The sequence below is a fragment of the Ahaetulla prasina genome, chromosome 2 (assembly GCF_028640845.1).
Source record: "Ahaetulla prasina isolate Xishuangbanna chromosome 2, ASM2864084v1, whole genome shotgun sequence".
NCBI classification, from domain to species: domain Eukaryota; kingdom Metazoa; phylum Chordata; class Lepidosauria; order Squamata; family Colubridae; genus Ahaetulla; species Ahaetulla prasina.
Window position 1 is genome coordinate 98893591 of NC_080540.1, and position 19962 is coordinate 98913552.

The following is a 19962-nucleotide window of genomic DNA, read 5'->3' on the forward strand; positions in this document are numbered from 1 at the left end:
GTTGGAAGGGATTTGTTTAAGTAAAATGTTTACTCAGTTGTAGCTATTTGGAGGCATTTTTAAAGTGTTCTCGGTGAATTTAAATAAAATATATTTAAACTATTTTTAATTCTCTAATTATCAAATAAACTTTGAAACAATACCCTTCTCTTAATAACAAATCCCTTGCATGAATTTTTCATATATTTTTGATGACCTTAAATACCAAGCATTGGAATCAAGAATCAAACAGATATGTGATATCCTTTCCCCAAATGGGAGAAAATACATATATAGAATAAAATCCCAACCAAACAGCCCATCCTATTAATGCTTTTCCCTACCATTCCTTATAATAATCATATAATACTTTACAGTGCTTGCCTCAACACCTCTCGTATGTCTGCTGAGTTGTACACACACTTGAGTCACAAGTAATTGCTACACAATAGGGTGCAGCAATGTTTACAGGAAGGTATGTCTATAAACAGATTAGTAGTGAAAACTAAGGAAATTATGCTATTTTCAGAAGTCTGGAATCTTTAGCATACAGTACAGATCAAATTGTGCAATTTATAAGTGCGTTCAGTAGAAAATAATTATCTTTAGTTTCTTTTATTTGGATCAAACAGATTTATGACTATACTGGCTCATAAATGTTATTATACCAATTTCTTTAACACTGTACTATATCTGAAAAGTATATTGTTCTGTAATGTTTTTCCAAGAAATCATTTACAGAAATTATGAAGTTTGTACTCTTTAATGTCAAATAATGTGTTTCATAATGAGAATGAAAGAGAACATTCAATAAAAAAAAATATATCCCTTTATCATAGTTGAATAGAGGACAATACTGATGATTTTCCTGCTGCCCTGCAGTAAAGGAATGTTTTTCCCTATATGTGAATGAAGTGTCATAGTACAGTTTAGAAAAAAAAAACTGAAAGGTTTTGAAAGGTTTCCTTTCAATTTCATTGGAGAAGGAAAGGGAATCATGACACCAAGCATGCTATTGTTTATTTGGCTTAAGTACGTTGCAGTAAATTATGTGAGGTTATGATTACTTTGATTTTTTATCCAGTCCAGGACCAATTATTTTCTGATGGGTTAAGCATACAGTAAAATGTGGGAAGCAATATCTATATTCCTGGAAATGCTTCGTGAATATTAAATGGAATTCTAAAATATTTTTTAAATACTATCCAGCTAATGTAATATCTCATATATTCTGCATGGTTGTGCATGGCTTTCTAGTCCAACCATAGAATTACATTTGTAGATACTGTAAATTATTAATTACTTAGTTTAATACTTATGTAATATTCCCTAAACAACTGGCCCAAGTGAGCATTCTCCTTCAAAGAACTCAGTATGGCTTGGATAGTCATTGATATAATATTTCTGTGAAATTATCTGATATGAACATTTTTTATTACTCTTTAGAAGGGGTTAATTTATTTTCCTAAATATATATGGATAGATAAATAGATAGATAGATAGATAGATAGATAGATAGATAGATAGATAGATAGATAGATAGATAGATAGATAGAGTGAAAAGATGTGAGTAAATCATTTAGGCCCAGAAAACATTCCCTTTTTGCTGAGATTATTATTTTGTACATGTGTCTTCTAATTAGTCATAAAATGGCTAACTAAACAGTTTAATCAATCAACTTAAACATGGATTAAAATACATAGAAATAAAAGCAGTAATTTTAAAAAAACCACCAGTATTTTTGCTAAAAAAAATTAATCAAGAGTGAATTAAAATAGAGATGTCCTATCCCTAATTCATAGAATGAATGCATTCTTAATTTTTTTTTCAAAGAAAGTTTTTGGCTGGTTGGTTGTAGGTTTTTTAGCACAAATTTAATACCCTGTTTCCCCCAAAATAATACATCCCCTGATAATAAGCCCAATTGGGCTTTTGAGCGCATGGCAATAAGGCCAAGCATTTATTTCACGGTTCAAAAAAATATAAGACGGTCTTATTTTCAGGGAAGCATGGTAATGAGGTTGATCCCTCAGAGATTCTTAGCAGGACTGGAGTAAGGCATGTAATGCCTTAAGTATAGTTCAATAATGGTACCCCTTGGCCCCTCCATTGCTTAACTGGCTTAAGACATTTAATGAGTGCTGAAAACCAAAGTCAAATGTGTAGTGATTGCCTAAAAAGACTCCAGTTGTGGGACTTCTCTTTCTGGCAGCCCCAGTCAGTATGGTCAGTAGTCAGTAATTACAAAAGTTGTAGACTTAACAGTCTCCAGACTACAGTTCCATACTCCAATGTAGAATTAAAACTGATGGTTATTGAAAATGTAACCATGGTCTAACTGAACCACTGACCGGCTCAAGCTAAAGCAGTTCTAATACTCTTATGCATATTAAAAAGTATTTTCAGTTGTGACATGGCTATGTTTCAATAACCTCTCTTATTTCTCTCCAAAATATAACTGAAATATATTGACTAAATATATCAATTCTGATGCAGTGTGTATTGATGTGTAATTTAAGTTAAATTAAAGTTAAATTACACATCAGTACACATTATGCCTCAGAATTCCTTGCTAATCTTGTTCAACTTTAGGCTAAAATTAGTGCCATTCCTCTCTTGAAAACTGTAGGACATGGCTCCATTTAAAAGACTGTATTTTTCAAGCTGCAAAATAACATATTTTGGGTAAATTTTAAAATAAGAGTTAAATGCTAACCACACTCCTTGTTTTAAACAGGCACAGAAATTCTTGGCAAATCAGTTCGTATTATATTCTCTACGTTAGGAGTTTGCATATTTTTTGCAATTGGCTACATGTTGCTGCCACTATTTGCTTACTTCATCAGAGAATGGCGGATGCTGCTACTGGCTCTTACTGTCCCTGGGGTGTGCTGCATTCCACTGTGGTGGTGAGTTTAACTGTTCTGAAAGTTGTTCAGCTTCAGAAATGTCCTCTCTGTAGCTGATAACCTTCACCCTACACTGTTATATAACCAGCGGGCATTTTACAGCCTTGAGTTGATGTAGATATCTTTTCCCACCTTTGGCATTTGATTGCAGAGAGCAGTGGATTGTTTTGAATGTTCTTTTAAATTATCTTTATTATGAGTTTGATTTGACTGGTTCTACAGGACTTACCCTGTGTGAGTTCTGGATTATGTTATTCTGACCTCTGATTTTTAAAAAAATAGTTTTAAAAAAATTGCAAGTCATTGTCAGATGAGTTCTCCTGTTCAAATTTCTCCCTTCTCAATTATCTTTCAACTTTTTTCTGTCGAGGCACCAACAGAATTTTTTGATAATCAAAAACAGCCCATGATGTTTGTTTAAGAGCAGCTGCAGAAAGCAATACTACTGAATGGCTATTGCCTTACACAATGTAAGCCGCCCTGAGTCTTCGGAGAAGGGCGGGATATAAATTCAAATTTTAAAAAAAATCTCTCTGTATTTTTTCTAGTTAGTGGGTATGCATTGAATGTTCACAATCATGTTTATATCTTTAAGAAGAAGAATTCTAATAAATTAACTGAATAAAACAAATAACTGCATCAAGAAAACCCGCTTCCAATTGCTAGTACCAAGAAATATTGAAGCTATGAAATTATATACATTTTTTTCTTACTTGTAAAACATTCTGAAGGAGAACTATAGTACCTTACTATAACTAAAACTTGGAAAGTGTATGGTAGGATCTATTAAAACTAACCAATTTTATTTTTAAGCCTAAGCATCTGATAAACTGAGCTCCCACTTGCAAAATTTTATGCCTTTTAATAAAATTTATTAGACTTAAAAGATAGCCCAGACTTCTGAGTTTTGTACAGCACTCGTATCTTAAAGATCTGGCACTACTGACACATCTCCGTCAACATTCAAGTCTCAACAAGTTTTCATTTGTTGGCCTGTAATAATGATTCAGTAATAGATTCTGATATCGTATTACTGTCGGTATTTAATATGTCATTTTAAAGAATTTGTTTGCTATTTAAAAGATTGCTTGCAAAGGTATAGTTCACTAATACTTATATATCAGTTTTAGAGATTAAAAGCATTGGAAAGTTACACATTTTACAATGTTTTTAAGGAATTTAAGAATATAATCCTTGTTTCTGCATAAGTGTTATACAATTTTAACTCAGAGGAAATACTGTGGTTTCTAATTTATGAACCTCTCACATTTTACTTGATATTAAAACAAACATCTTTATGTTTTAGATCTCGATTCTTGCTTTCCAGTGTATCAGGCATTTCGTTCAAATGTTTATACTGGATTTGCTCTAAAATATATTAGAAGTGTATTTGGAGATTTATGTTTAAATGTCTCGGTATTTTAGCCTATGTTCTGCAGAAATAATGTTGCAAATTACTTTAATCAAAAACTTGGTTAATTCCTACATGTTTTGTTTCACATAGCAATTGTTCTGTAGAGACTATTTCTCTCTCTCTTTTTTTAATTTTTTCCTATACTTTATTGGCCTCCTTATTGCTTAACCATCTTCCCAATTAGCTCTATGATCCAGGAACCACATTTTTGTGATCAGTGGTATCAATAGAAAGCCACAAAAGTAAAAAAAAGTTTAGCTTTCTATTCCAGGTTTGCAAGCAGAGTGCCAAAAAGATAATCCAAAAATCTGATGGGACAGATGGGAAATATTTCTCTGGATCAGAATAAGAAAATTCTATTTCAGAATATCTACTTGCTAATAATGACAGGAACTACTTTTTGATTACTATTTCAAAAAGTAGTTGTTGCCACATCAGCATTCTTTGAATAACGTAAATAGAGATATTCATATGAATCGAATGTGAGGTATTATCTTTCCTTCACCTTTTAAAATGGCTTCTTTTTGTCTTGTTTGGCCTCTCCTCTCCTATTCAGTTCTTGATCTATTCAGTCTAGATTTGTGAACTCAACACCTCTTTGCATATAATCCAAATTCTCTCACCCCACCCCCAATTCTTGGTCATTGTACTTCTGGCTTTTAGTTGAATTTTCTTCTTAAAAATTTAGCTCACTTCCTAAAGTTGGTTTAAATGTATGAAATATGCAGTATGGAGCAGAAACAAATATTAAAAACTCTTGACTTTTAATGGTAGGATAAAGGGGAGATCTAGAAGATGGGGATCTATTTCACTTAGTTAGAGCTACCAGCTCTAATTTGCAAAAATTCCATACAATGAGATCAATAGCAAAACAATACAGAACTCTCCCTCCTGCATCCTTGCTGCCTCTACTGTTTGCTTCTGTCTAGCAATTTTTTTGATTGTTTCAGCCCAGCAATTGTCTGTTAACCCTAATATACGTTAATTCTACAAGTTACTTAGTCTGTAAAGGTCCTAACCAGTAAATATCCTCTTTTCTCCACTGATGCCAAAATATTATAGATATTTTGGGTATAGATATTGGTTTATAGATCAAGGGGATTATATTTTACTGAAATCCCTTGTAAATATATCATTCCTTCCTGTGAGTAGGAAACTGCATATAAAGGACATATCAAATGTATTGCTACAAACAACCCTGTGGTTCATGAATATTAAAACTTTTAGATGAAATAGGAATTTTATATTTGCAGTCGCCTCTGTTTTGATCAAATAATGAATCAAAGGTTGCATTCCTTGAAAATTCAAATAAAGATTCAGGTATTTTAAATGTAGGTTAGAAGAACAGGGCCGTACCACAAGCTTCTGTTTCTGACTACTATTATTGAGTAAGAAAAAATTAGGTTCATAAAATAAAAGTTTTTAAATTTCTTCAATTCTAGCCTGTTTGAAAATTGATAGTATTAAATATGATATTTATAAATTTGGTAGCTAAATAAATATGTTTCATAATTTTCAGTGTTTCCCTGAAAATAAGACCCTGTCTTATATTTTTTTGAACCCTAAAATAAGCGTCTTATTGCCATGCGCTCAAAAGGCCGATTGGGCTTATTATCAGAGGATGCTTATTTGGGGGGAAGGGGGAAACAGGGTATATGTATTTAAAAAACAGTGCAATCCAAATTTTCTTCCCATTGTGAAGCAAAAAATTCAGTACTCTTAAATTGCATTTCTGTGCACATATCTAGATATAAGCCACCTTAAACTTAGTGGAACACATCTGGATCTTCATACATAGGATGCTATGTTTTGTACTGCTTATTTCAATAGGTTGTCTTAGGACTAGCATACTTGTTTTATTAAGTTGCAAGGAGGGGCTTTTTTTTTTTATTTGCATTTATATCCCGCCCTTCTCCGAAGACTCAGGGCGGCTTACACTATGTTAGCAATAGTCTTCATCCTATTTGTATATTTATATACAAAGTCAACTTATTGCCCCCAACAATCTGGGTCCTCATTTTACCTACCTTATAAAGGATGGAAGGCTGAGTCAACCTTGGGCCTGGTGGGACTAGAACCTGCAGTAATTGCAAGCAGCTGCTTTTAATAACAGACTGCTAATGCAGGCCCCTGTGGTGTAAACATTGGCATATAAATTAAATAATTAACAAAGAATACGTTCCAGGGTTTTCAGGAAATAAAGCAATTTTAAAAATAGCAAACCAAATCTGTGGCTTGAAATCAGATCATAAGTATGTTAGTGGACAATTAGATTTTCCATGTGCGACAGAGATGGATGTTTCCTCTTTTAGAAAGCTTCAGATGATAGATGCATTTATAGCATTTGTAAGTGTTATAATTTGTTGGTATCCCACTTAACATTAATTAATTTAATATTTAAAGATCTGGTATTTTGCAACACTGTATTTATGTTATGTTGTAGTGGCAAAGCTGAGCTGGTAAGATGGAAGTTGGGAGGTCTCAAACTTGCTTTCCTAGCAAATCATAGCTCTGCCCTCCTGTCTTTTGGGCAGTGCTTTGGTAATTCCTGCTGTTGTCACATTGTTTCCTGGGAACACCTTATGTGGTGTTATCTCCTTAATCCTATTTATGAGACAGAGGCCTCCCACAATCTGTGCCGACTTATTGGCAACTAAAAAGGTTTGGAAAAAATCTATCCTGTAAGTCCTGGATATGTGGTATAGTGACTTGAGGTTTCATCAACAACATCACTCAAAAAAGGAGCAGTTTTACCAGAGATGGATCAGACTTATTCTTTTTTTTAAAAGAAAAGTTAAAAATGTACAATTTTAGATTTTAAAAATATATCCAGTTCAGAGATGCCTCAATTATAAACGATTCAGACATGCCTTCCAAATTATTAAGAAAAGAACTGTAAGATAAGATGCAAGCCAGAACACACGATGGCACTGGTTAACAACAAATACTATTGCTGTTCTTATAATTGCTAACAAATGGATTTTAGAGGCAAAACATTGCATTTATGGCCAATCTGAATTATAAATGAATGAAAGTTGACATTGAACACCCAACTTCCTATAGTTGTCCAACAAAACAAAGGTATTCAGGAACCCATTAAACAATCAAAGAATTGTAATTTGCGTACTTCTAGAAAAACAGGGATTTCTTGAAATTGCTGCTCCTCTTGCTTCATTTTACCTGGTAAATCCCTTTCTCTCTGAAGGCCCACTTTATTCAGAGGCTGCAAACTTCTAGCTCACTCCTGTTCCTAGTCCTCCACATGCCTTCCTCCTCCTCTGTTCCTTTTTGAAGTTATTTTCTTTTGAAAACCCATCAAAGTTTCTACAGGTAGTCCTCGACTTACAACAGTTCATTTAGTGACCATTCAAAGTTGCAATGGCATTGAAAAACGTGACCTATGACCATTTTTCCACATTTACAACCATTGCAGCTCCCCTTGGTCACATGATCAAAATTCAGCTGCTTGGGAAGTGGTTCATATTTATGACAATTGCAATGTCCCAGGAACATATGATCAGCTTTTGTGACCTTTTGACAAGCAAAATCAATGGGGAATCCAGATTCACTTTAACAACCATATTACTAACTTAACAAATCCAATGACTGACTTAACAACTCTGCAAAGGAAAGTCGTAATATGGGGCAAACTCACTTAACAAAAGTTTCACTTAGCAACATAAATTTTGGGCTCAATTGTGGTCGTAACTCGAGGACTACTTGTATCTCTAATTGAGAAATGGATTCTGAGTTCTTTCCAAATTTGCGCCACAAAAGGGAAGGAATTACTTCTTCATGAAGATACTGATTATACATTTGTCAAGCACATAAATCGAAAATATTTTTCCTTGCTAATTTTTAAGTAAAATCAGAAGTCCATATAAAATTTTATTAATATTTCTTAACTTTTTGAAAAAGTAATATTAATAATATAGCAGGCATTGAAATATTTAGAGGCACTAAGTTATTAGATTCATGAACTATTTTTCTGGATGTTTTAATAATTTCCTTTCCAAGAAAATATTCTTATGAAGAAACAAAGAAACTATCATCAAGAAGACATGGAGATTTATTGACCCTAAAGATAAGACCTTGCTAATTGAATTTTTCAGATGAAATCAACACATAGCTCCTAATGTATCAATTTACATAAAATAAATTGTGATATATTTAGGGTGGATTTACATAACAGATTTTATTCAAATGAGTGTGATGTCACCTGTTATTTTATAATACCAAATCTTCCTTGAAGCTTTGAATACTCACTGCAGAGAATTAGTATTACAGGTTTTTATACATATATTTCAGTTTTCTCCAAATTATAGAAAGTGGCTAGATAAGATGTACAATGTAGCTGAAGCGTTTGTAGAATTATTAATCAAGGAAAGAAATTAGGATGTAAGGAAGAACATTATATTAACATATGTTAGCTCCTATATAGCATTTATATAGGACCCAGTTGACTTAGTCTAAACTACAATCATGTCAAAGATACACTATCTGTATTCACTTATATATTGTATATTCACTTCCAAGCAAATATATTTATTATGAACACATTTATAGTCAACCTGCCCAGTTCAGTGGATTATACACACGTTAACACAAATTGTATTAGAATTAGCAAGTATTTACTCAAATTTTTGTCTTTTTATATTGAAAGGGAAGTCTTTTTAAACAAAGAGTTGCCTTGAAATGAGAAAAATGTAGCATCTACATATTTTTCTACATTTTTCCGAATTTAGCTTCCTGATCATTACAGAACAGCACAATGCAGTGAGTTAGTGGTTGCTCTCCATGGCACAATCCTTTCCATGCTTCCTATAGGCAAATGGACCAGACTTTTGGTTTCTCATATCACAATTAAGTGAAAACCCTTTCAATCACCGTGATGGCATCAATTTATGTAAAAAAAGAAAGCAATGAGATAATTTGAACTTGTTACAGGTTTATTCCTGAATCTCCTCGGTGGCTGATCTCTCAGGGAAGATTCAGAGAAGCTGAAGCTATTATTCAGAAGGCGGCAAAAACAAACAGGATTCCAGCTCCAGCAATAATTATAGATCCAGTGGACGTAAGTATCAGGAGTTGGTGTAGTGGTTAAGATACCTGGCTAGAAATCATAAATTCTAATCCTACCTTAGGCATAAAGCCCCAGCCTAGTCACTCTCTCTCCACCCTAGAAAGCAGGCAAGGTCAAACCATTTGTCCAGGAAGTTACCAGTTATTAACAATTATTTGAAGCCAAAGACTCAAAAAATTGTATATTTGTATTTTTGTTGTACTTGCTATAGCCCACTATTATAATAGTGACTGAGCTGGGTAATTTTGGACCAATCACCATCTTGCAGCCCAGTCCACTCACAGGATTGGAAAATAGGAGAAGGACATATTACATATGATCACAGCTTTGAGTTGCTTATAAAGTAATAAAAGTGGGATAAAAATCTAATCAGATAGATAGTTAAGACAGGAGACGACAAATAGATAGATAGCAGGTCTCACTTGTATTACTGGTCATGTTAAAAAACAAAACTCTTAAGGTAGAGCAAGTGATAGTTTGCATGCACCAGTACTTATATTTGAGTTAATTATTACTTATTATCAGTAAGAACCATTAGTGATTCATATATGACAAGGATCTTCAGAAGCATTAACAATTTTTCCAGGTGAACTTCACTATAAACCCAGTCATATGTGCAATAAAACACCACTATGTCCTTGAAGAGAACAAGAGCAGACAATATGCCATGAATGCCTGCCTGAAAATAATAAAAAAAGTATATAAATCTAGGTAGCTCATTAACACAGCCAAGATCACCAACAAACCTTCCTGATTCTAAATACAATGTGGTCTCTCATGTTTTCTGCCTACGTTCTGCTTTTCTACCCCACAGCAGGCATTTTAATATATTTCAGAGGCGTCAGCTGTAGTTCTATTCTCACTCAAATGTTGTAGATTAATCACATAGGCAGGGTTTATCATTTAGCCATAAATTGTTATAGATTGTGTTTCTGGTTTGGACAAGTATGCTGCCCATTTTTCTTAAAAGTTTCAGCTTTTAAAAGCTTTGGAAGCCATATTAGGCCGGAAGCTTCCATGCTGCCAGATGGCTTTTTACCGTCTTCTCATTTGCCAGGAAAAAAATCACATCCCTCCCCTTTTGAGCTGTAGACAAATAATCACACATGTCTGAACTTGATCGGGCCACCAACATAGTTGTGAAATGGACGTTGGACAAATTGTATTTTCCCCTCCTTCCCAAACATTTAACAATAGAAAAAGTCGAGAAAATGTGCAGTCCATCTAGTGTAGCTCATTTTCATCTTAGTCTTGAAATAAAGGCTGCTATATATGTATGCTACCAGTTTATTCCCTTGTAGCATTTTTTTTAAAAAAAGGATCTGGCCACATGGTATGTCTCAGTTTATTTTTTACAAAAACTTGGGAAGGGTAATGATTTTTGGAGTCAAATGGAACAAAGGTTGAGCAGCCACCTCCAATGTAATTATTTAGCAGCTAATGAATGAAGTTGTTTTCTCTCCCAATTATATATTCTTGGTTGTAGGTGGCGATAAAGCAGAAAATGGTGCTAAGAGAAAATAAAAATTGGCAATGCATTGGTTGGCTGTTGTGTGTCTCTTTGTGGTTCAGTTTGCAAGGAATTTTAACTTCATTTAATTTTGATATGCCTCTTCTCCGAACCTAACTCAATCAACACTGTTAAAATAAAGATTATAGAGGGAAACAAATGAACTCTTGTGGAAGGGCACAAAATCAGTTTTGTAAAGAGAACTCCTCTAATTTTACCAGAGACATGCAAAAAAACATTTTTTTTATTATTATTATAACTTAGGGACATACTTTTCACTGGGACTCCCCAACCAAATTCCTGAATGGAAAATCCCAGGAAAATGTTAATTCTGCTCTAAAAATGAAATCAAATAGCTGTACCGCATTACTACAGTAGTTGAGTATCTAGTCATCTCTACTTGTTGATTGCTCTGGTTTCATAGACATTACCTGTCTTTTCTAAGGAGCTAATGACTTGCAGCTGCAGTCATTAATGAAGAAAAGAAGCTAATCTGTCAGCTATTTTACTTTTGTTATGAGATTATTTTAAGGAAAAAAGTTTACAAACATACCCCTGATGGAGGAAGCTACAGTAATCCTTGCCTTACAACTACAGTTGGGATTGGAATTTCCATTGCTAAATGAAGGGGTCATTAAATGAGTCGGGCCCAATGCTGTGGCTTCTTTTGGCTGTTATTAAGTGAATCATCATGGTCATTAAGTGAATCATATGACTGTTACATGAGTTCAGCTTTCTCCATTGACTTTGCTTGTTGGAAGCCAACTGGGAAGATTGCTAAATATCCCTAAATACATGATGGTTGCCAAACACTCAAATTTAGATCAAATGACCATGGAGATGCAACAAGTCATAAGTGCAAGGATCAGTCGTAAATGCAAGAACCTTTTTCAGGACCATAATTTTGAATGGCCGTAAGTCTAGGGCTATAGTAGCTGTACTTCTAAGGAAACTACCCATGAAACTAGGGACCATATCAACACGTTGAGTATTTTATTTCATTTTTATTATGGAACTCTTGTTGCTTGAGTACGTGTCATGTGTTCATCAATAAACATAATTTATTGGGTCTCTTTTCCCAACAATCCTTATTAATTGATTGTTACTAATTTAGGCTCATTCTCAAACATAGACCGTTTTTCATACAATAAAGAATTTTGAAAAATAATTCACTTTTGAACTAGTCTCCAAAACAGGTTAAAATCTGTGCAGAATGAGAATGAAAATACATAAAATTGTCAAAATGAAAGCAACCAACCAACCAACCAATCAATCAATCAATTCATCTTCTTTAAACCAACGGCTTGATTTTCCTTTTCTTTGCCTTGTATGCTATCCAGGACATTTATGTTTGTTTACTTGCTTGGTTTTGGAATGTTCCCTTTTTCCTTTCTTTTCCTCCTAAGGTAGAAGATTTGAAAGCCAAGCAACATCAGGGTGTGTTTTTGGACTTGTTCAGATCACGAAACATTGCAATTATGACTTTTATGTCTCTTCTTTTATGGTAAGGTTCTGATAGCAGGCTCATTAAATGCAGAGGCCCATTAAATGCAGAGGCCCGATGATCTGGTGTTTTTTTTTTTGTTTTTTTTTTGTTCAGGGCAAGTTAGGCTGTTTGGGACATTCCAACCCTTATTTATCAAATGAGATTTTATTTTATATTTTTAATTGATCAATTTATGTCGCTGCCCTGCTTGGCGTATTCAGCTGCCTTTAACATGTGAATTGCCATTGAAACGTGATGTAGGTCAGAAAATTGCAAATGTTTTTATAAATAATTTTCTACGCCTAGAGGACGTTTATTAGATTGCTTGCTGATGCGTGTAAGTATAGAGGGATATTGGAGTTGTGAGCAAGGGAGTTCATGCAATCAGAAGCACTTCAGTAACTAAACTGCATCAGAACACTTTTGCCTACTTCTTTATGTTAATATTTTAACCAGACAAAGCTAATTACTAACCAACGGGATTAGATATAACACCAGACTAAACAATATCACACTATTATTATTTCCAGCCCTCCAGGTCAGATAGAAATAATAATAATAATAGTAGTAGTAGTAGTAATCATCATCATCACCATCAATTTAATTAAACAATGAAAAGTCAAGAAAAAAAGGAAACAATTTACATTTAAGCACCAGAGATGTCTTAGTCCAGTCAATTCTTTGCAGTTTTCTTTTTAATAATTTTATATTATTGAAAATACTGAACTTTTATTAGCAAAGGTAAAATGCAAGAAATAAAACCTGCTTATTTAAATAGCCATTTGGACATTAATTTTTAAAAGCTACTATTAATGCAAGCACTTTTGGCACCAGATAATAATGAAGGTTGTCACTGTACTATAGGTTATTAGGAGATTCAGATACAAGCTATTGTGTAGACACCATTTATTGTGTAACACTTTCCACAATCATACACATTTTCTGAATAGAAGGAATCAATATTTAACTCTCAGTTCAGTTAAATCTTTAGCATCTCATATACTGAATTGGACAATTGAGAATCTTGTCTCTTCTCGTATGAGCAATCAGCATTTAATCATTCATTGGATGGCTTGCCTCTAACAGATACATGCCATAAAACAGCACTAAAGATACTTTAGGGCAAATAATCAGCTTTTCCCTGTTGTCATTAGAAGGACTGAATTCTATTTCATCCAGGGATGATATGAATTTAGCCCCGTTTAATTAAGATGCTTGTTTACATAAATTATTGAAAAACAGAAAAGCAGCATCAAAACATAAATGTCCAGGGGGTTGTATGTGTAATTTCCCAATGCATATTCTACTCCATTCCAATTCAAAAAAGTGTCATCTGAAATAATAAAAAATGAAATAAGTCTGTTCTGCTATTGGGCTGATTGTGCCAGATTGTGGCTATTTATATTTGCTAATTTCTCTTTTATTTCAGGATGTTTACATCTATTGGCTATTTTGGTTTGTCACTCAGCACCCCCAATCTGCATGGAGATGCCTACTTCAATTGTTTTCTCTCAGCAGTCATTGAAGTCCCAGCCTATGTGATTGCTTGGCTCCTCCTGCGGGTTTTACCTCGACGTTATACAATATCTGGCACCCTCTTCTTAGGAGGAGGAGTTATTTTGTTCATACAGTTAGTACCCTCAGGTAAGATGTGTCTGTGTGTGTCATTCATTTCATGTCATTTGCGCTGTAGTAATTGACAATACTATATGAGGAGATGGAACGAATGTTAAAGAATTATTTTTTACACCTATGTCATATGGATTCTCAATTTTCTATTCCAGGAAAATTCATTAAGATTATGTATAGATAGAGATCTGCATTCACAGAACATTGTAGGAATGTTTATCAGTTTATTTTTGTGACCTCTGTGTGCCACACATCTACAAAATACATCCGTACAAATTTTTTTTTGAGGAAATGTCCAAATGGTAGAGAATTTGATGGAAAGCCAAACACGGTTGCTCAGCTTTTGCGTACTGTGATCTCTTACTGGCCTTCATTGGATTTAAGGCTGGACCAAAGAATAAATATATAATTGCTCTTTAATAATTACATTTGAATCTCTAAATGCAAACCTTCTTAAACTTAGGCCAGTACAATCCAGTTCTGGTAGCAATAACATTCTTTTAGTATTTTTATATAAATCTTTATTGTTTTATCAATGTATAAAATACAATGGGAAATTAAGGGAAGGAAAAAGAAGAGAAAGAAAATGAGGTACAAGGGAAGAGAGAAAAAGGCATTGACTTCCGACTCTTTTTAGCACAGTACAAGTTAACATTACAAACGTTACTACATGGTAGCAATAACATTCTAACATCATTCCCATTTTCTCTGTGCAAGATTCCTTTAATTGCTCATGATTCCCCAAGTGACTTCAACTCACGTTTGAGATGCCTCAGTAATACTCTTGCAGTACCTTCAATTATTCGGCAGTTGCCATACAAGCAGTCTCTACTTATAACTATTTGTTTAACAAATGTTCAAAGTTACAATTGCACTGTGAAAATTGACTTATGATCAGCCCTCACGTGCCCCTGAGTTTGTGGATTTTTAATTTTTTTAATAATTGCATTTTTGTAAGAGTATTAAGTTTGGAATTGATTTGCTTCTAACCAATGGGCATAGATTTCTTTACAGAAAGGAAATTACCACAAGGCCTTTTATCCTTGAAGTTCTTATTCCTTTCCCAAGTTCCAGAGTTATTGAGACACTCTTCTACACTCACTTTTGTTCAGAATGCCAGATTCTCAACAATTAATGTTGCTACCAGGATGCCTGTTTTTTCCAATCCTTCTTTAATTCTTGCTTCATGATCAGCTCCAGTGTTGATTTTTTTGCATTGACATTGCCTGAGATCCCAAGGGCCATGACTTACTTGGTCTTCTGTAAGGCTGTGAAAACCTGACTTTTCCTCCACGTATTGGGCCAGGATAATAGATCAACCCAACATAGGTATGGTTGTGTAATTCAGTTTATTGTATGGTGCCTTGGTTAACGTTTTGTAATTATTTTACCTTGTTTTCTGTTGTTCACTACCCAAGTTTTTTTTTATGCTAGAGCAACTATACACATTTTATAAAATAAATAAATAAAAATAAATTTTAAAGCATCATGGTTGATACCAATTTTCATGTGGCCTCAGTCTGGACAGTATCTCTAGCCAAATGTCTTCTCCTTTATATCTATCTGACTATACTTTAGATTTGAAAGATACTTTCTTTGCATGCCTATGATTTTCATTTTCAGGCCCAACAGGCCATTCCTTCATAGAAGAAGCAACATTAAAGAAACAAATCAAATCGGTCAATATTATGGTTACAGGCCAGCAAAATATTGAGCAGTTATTTTGCATGGGTTCTACTTCAGGTTTTATGGTGCATGACATCTCTTTACCTTTTGAAGACTGGTCTTTGTATCTGTGATAGTGTCCTCGGTTATTAAATGTATTGTAGATGAGTGGCAAAAAAAATAGCTAGAAAGATTACTAGTCAGGTTTTTTTTTTATTTATTTGCATTTATATCCCGCCCTTCTCCGAAGACTCAGGGCGGCTTACACTATGTCAAGCAATAGTCTTCATCCATTTGTATATTATATACAAAGTCAACTTATTGCCTCCAACAATCTGGGTCCTCATTTTACCTCCCTTATAAAGGATGGAAGGCTGAGTCAACCTTGGGCCTGGTGGGACTTGAACCTGCAGTAATTGCAGGCAGCTGCTGTTAATAACAGACTGCATTAGTCTGTTGAGCCACCAGAGGCTATGCTCTCAGACCATCATGCCTGCAGTTTCACATAGCTAGAGTTGTGCTTTCACCTGGGTAGCATCTTTATGAAGAGTATTGTTTGGATAGCTATATAATCAATGCCCGCATTAATTAGGTAATTTTTGCCAATAGTGATTTTTCTTCCTAGTCTCTGATAGCTTGCTCTAGTACCTTTTTTGTGATATGCCGCCATGAAGACGTAAGATAGTTATTTGTGATTGATCAAGTGATATTTCATTCATGCACAGTCATCTTTGTATGCATAGCCACTTCCGTTCTGGAGATGTCTATATTAGTATCATGATTCTTAAAGATTTTGTATCAGTTTCTGAGAATTCATGGGATGATACGAATTAGGCCTTAAAAGCATTCCTAAGGAAGTTTCTCAGCTTTGTATGGCAAAGGCCAAGGCAGTCATAGAATGGATCCCACTTGATAAAAAAGCATCTGCAGAAGAGGCCTTCATCCTGCAGTGCATAGACAATGACTAAAATGATGATGACGATGATGAATTGAGGTAGAAGTAGGACTTGTGCAAAGTTGATAATAAAAGAATCACTGAAGTTTTGTTTCTTCCTTAATTTCTTTCCACAGATCTCCACATTCTGTCTCTCATCTTAGTGATGCTGGGGAAATTTGGGATCACATCAGCCTTCTCCATGCTTTATGTCTACACTGCAGAACTCTACCCAACGATAGTAAGAAACATGGCAGTGGGTTCTACTTCAATGTCATCCCGGGTGGGCAGCATTATTGCACCATACTTTGTTTTCCTGGGTAAGAAATCTGTCATTTTTAATGTGCTGAAAATAAAATGCTCCCTAATTTAGCTTTGAGATGATGTAGAAATACTCAGTAAGTTTTTCTATGGTCTCATTAATCCTGTGTTCATTTTATAGGCTTAACTCACATTGTCTTTCAAAAGACCTAGATATTCCGTGCAAGCAATTGTTATTCTCCTAGAAGCAATAGCACTTATACCACTTATACCAATAGCAATATACCACTTCATGGTGCTTTTACTGTCCTCTCTAAGCGGTTTACAGAGTCAGCCTATTGCCTCCAACAATCTGGGTCCTCATTTTACCCATCTCGGAAGGATGGAAGGCTGAGTCAACCTTGAGCCTGGTGATATTTGAACTGCCAAATTGCAGTCAGTCAGCAGAGGTAGCCTGCAGTACTGCACTCTAACCACTGTGCCCCCATGGCTCAGCATTTGATTCCTAGTTCTTTTCCAATAGTGGATTATAATTCATGACCAGTAATTATTACCAGTAGTAGAGAACTATTTCAGGATAGTGGTTAAAGGTATCAGGCTCAGAAAGGAGGCCTTCTAGTCCTTCCTTAGGCACAAAGCCAGCCTGATGACCTTAGGCTACTAACTCTTTTAGCAATGGCAGTAGGAAGTAGCAATGGCAAACCATTTCTAAAATATTGCCAAGGAATCAACACTGATTTAAGGGCACAACAAAAAACCAATTCTTAATAAAATACCAAGAAATATTTTGTTGCGTAGTATGCAATACTGAAACATGGATTTCAAACATATAGATATTAATTGCCAGTCATTCATAAATCTTACCTAATAAATCACACTCTACATGTCTGACTTCTTTAAAACATACCTTCTATCTAAGGTGTGCAGTAAAAAACATATCTTAAAATGTGATTCAAAGGAGCAAAACCTGCACAATAAAATCACATGACAAATAGCACAACACTGCATTAGATAGTGCAAAATAATATCATTTTAAAGTAAAGATCATGGAAGATTGCTGTTATTAAAAGGAATACATCTAGATAAAATACAGGAGGAAAGGACAGGAATCAAATAGATAAAGTGATTATTAATTAATATTGTAACATTATATAATAAACCTACTTTTTCTGTTTTACCAGGTGCCTATGGTAAATTTCTGCCTTACATCCTCATGGGCAGCCTAACGTTATCGATAGGGGTTCTCACCCTCTTCTTACCAGAAAGTTATGGGAAACCCCTGCCAGAGACATTTGATGAGATGCAACAAATTAAAGGGTAACTTAATCTTACTGAAATAGAATTCCTTACTGTATTTCCATATATATGGAAAAAGATATGGAAAAAACTATGGGTAATTCATTCAAAAGATCTAGAGTTTCCAACCTCAAATTGGAATGCTGAAGAATGCCAGTGGACAGATAATAACTGATTCAGAGGGATCAAGCAAAAATGGAAGACTAAAATTCTGAATGTTATGCTAATGACCAACATACTTTAAAAATAATTTTCTGTTTATAAGAAATGCTTCTGCCAAAAAATAATTAGATCAGCATTATGACCATTATGAAATCAAAGGATTATAGCAACTGTATCTATATAAATATTGTAAACAACAGAAGAAGAATCAGTAAACCTAATTAAACTATGCCACCCAGTCTGGAAATTGACATGTTGGTCCAACAGATGGGAAGAGGTCATTCTACCAATAACAAGAAAAGGAAGCTTAACAGAGTTTACAAACTTGCAAAAATATCCTTGATTTCACATATAACCAAAACAGTGTTAAGGATTGTGCCATTATAGCCCAACTTGGAAAGAGAAATACCAGATGTTCAATCTGCTTTTAGAGACATTACTCTTACTCAGACAACTGGATAATTGAGAATGGCAAAGAATACCAAAAAGAAGTCAAGAAGGGCTTCATTGATTATAAAAAGCCTTTTGATCATACAACTACATCAAGCTATGGAATGTCCTTAGGAAACTGGGAATCCTAGAACATTTAGAATCACTGAAGTTGTTGGGTAGACAGCCAAATGAATCTATTGAAATAAATAAACTCATTGTCCTCATGAGAAACCTACACATAGGAAAGGAAACAAGGCTGTATGGAAGATGGTAAAACAGGAATGGATATACTCCGTCTTTATTTATTTAAACTTACATGGAATATATATTGAGAGCCGGATGGAAGAAGATTAATGTGATTTTAAAACTGGAGGAAGATACATCAACTTGTGCTGATGACAGGACTCTGATAAATGAAAATCAAAGGATTGTAAGCTCTAATAATGAAAATAAAGACACATAATGAAAAAATGGATCCGTGATTAAATATAAAGCAGATCAAACTAATGACAACAGATGCCATACAATAGAATTGACAAGCCATTGAAGTGGTGAACAGCTTGTTCCTTTTAAAACAGCAAGGGAACCAATAGTTGAAAAATACATCACAGGGCAGCGATAGGAAAAGAAAAGTATCTTGGAGAAGATATTCAGATGTCATGATATATATATACCGAAAAAGTTTGGAAATGTGTAGGCAATGTTTTTTCCCCCCTGTGATACCATATGGAAGCAAAAGTTTTGCTCTGAAGAAACAGTATATAAAGAACATTGATAATTTTGAATTTTTAAGTTTGGGAAGATTCCTGAGGATATCATTGATAACCAAGGGGAAAAAAAGTTATCATACCGGTAGATCTTGATTTAACAATCATTCATTCAGTGACCGTTTGAAATTATTATAGTGTCGAATGAAAGGATTTATGACCTGTGCCTGATTATGGCTGTTGCACTGCTCCCATGGTTACAGGATCAGAAGTCAGGCACTTGGCTGACTGATCACAGGGTGCTGCAACTGCCCTATTCCCTCCCTCCTAGTTTATGACCTTTGGCAGCAGCACTGGGCCTGGACCTGAAGTAGAGGCTTGAGGCTTTTAGCAGTGTCAGACAGCTGTCACCACCCCTGGCTTGGACTTTTCATAGAACAGTTTTTGGAGAAGGAATTACATGCAGAGTTTACAGAATGAGGTTTTCATTTTAG

General features: G+C 34.5%; 1 protein-coding gene across 2 annotated transcripts in view; it reads left to right on the plus strand.

The window, feature by feature from the left end:
* Window positions 1-19962, plus strand: part of SLC22A4 (solute carrier family 22 member 4) — a 66942-nt gene that overhangs the window by 43236 nt on the left and 3744 nt on the right. Inside the window, exons 4-9 of one of the 2 annotated variants that reach the window (XM_058166054.1) lie at window positions 2718-2889; window positions 9251-9377; window positions 12303-12400; window positions 13812-14026; window positions 16748-16930; window positions 18053-18188. In XM_058166054.1, coding sequence (XP_058022037.1) covers window positions 2718-2889; window positions 9251-9377; window positions 12303-12400; window positions 13812-14026; window positions 16748-16930; window positions 18053-18188 — 931 coding nt within the window. The remainder of the gene's footprint in view (window positions 1-2717; window positions 2890-9250; window positions 9378-12302; window positions 12401-13811; window positions 14027-16747; window positions 16931-18052; window positions 18189-19962) is intronic. The other variant, XM_058166055.1, reaches the window with a different exon arrangement.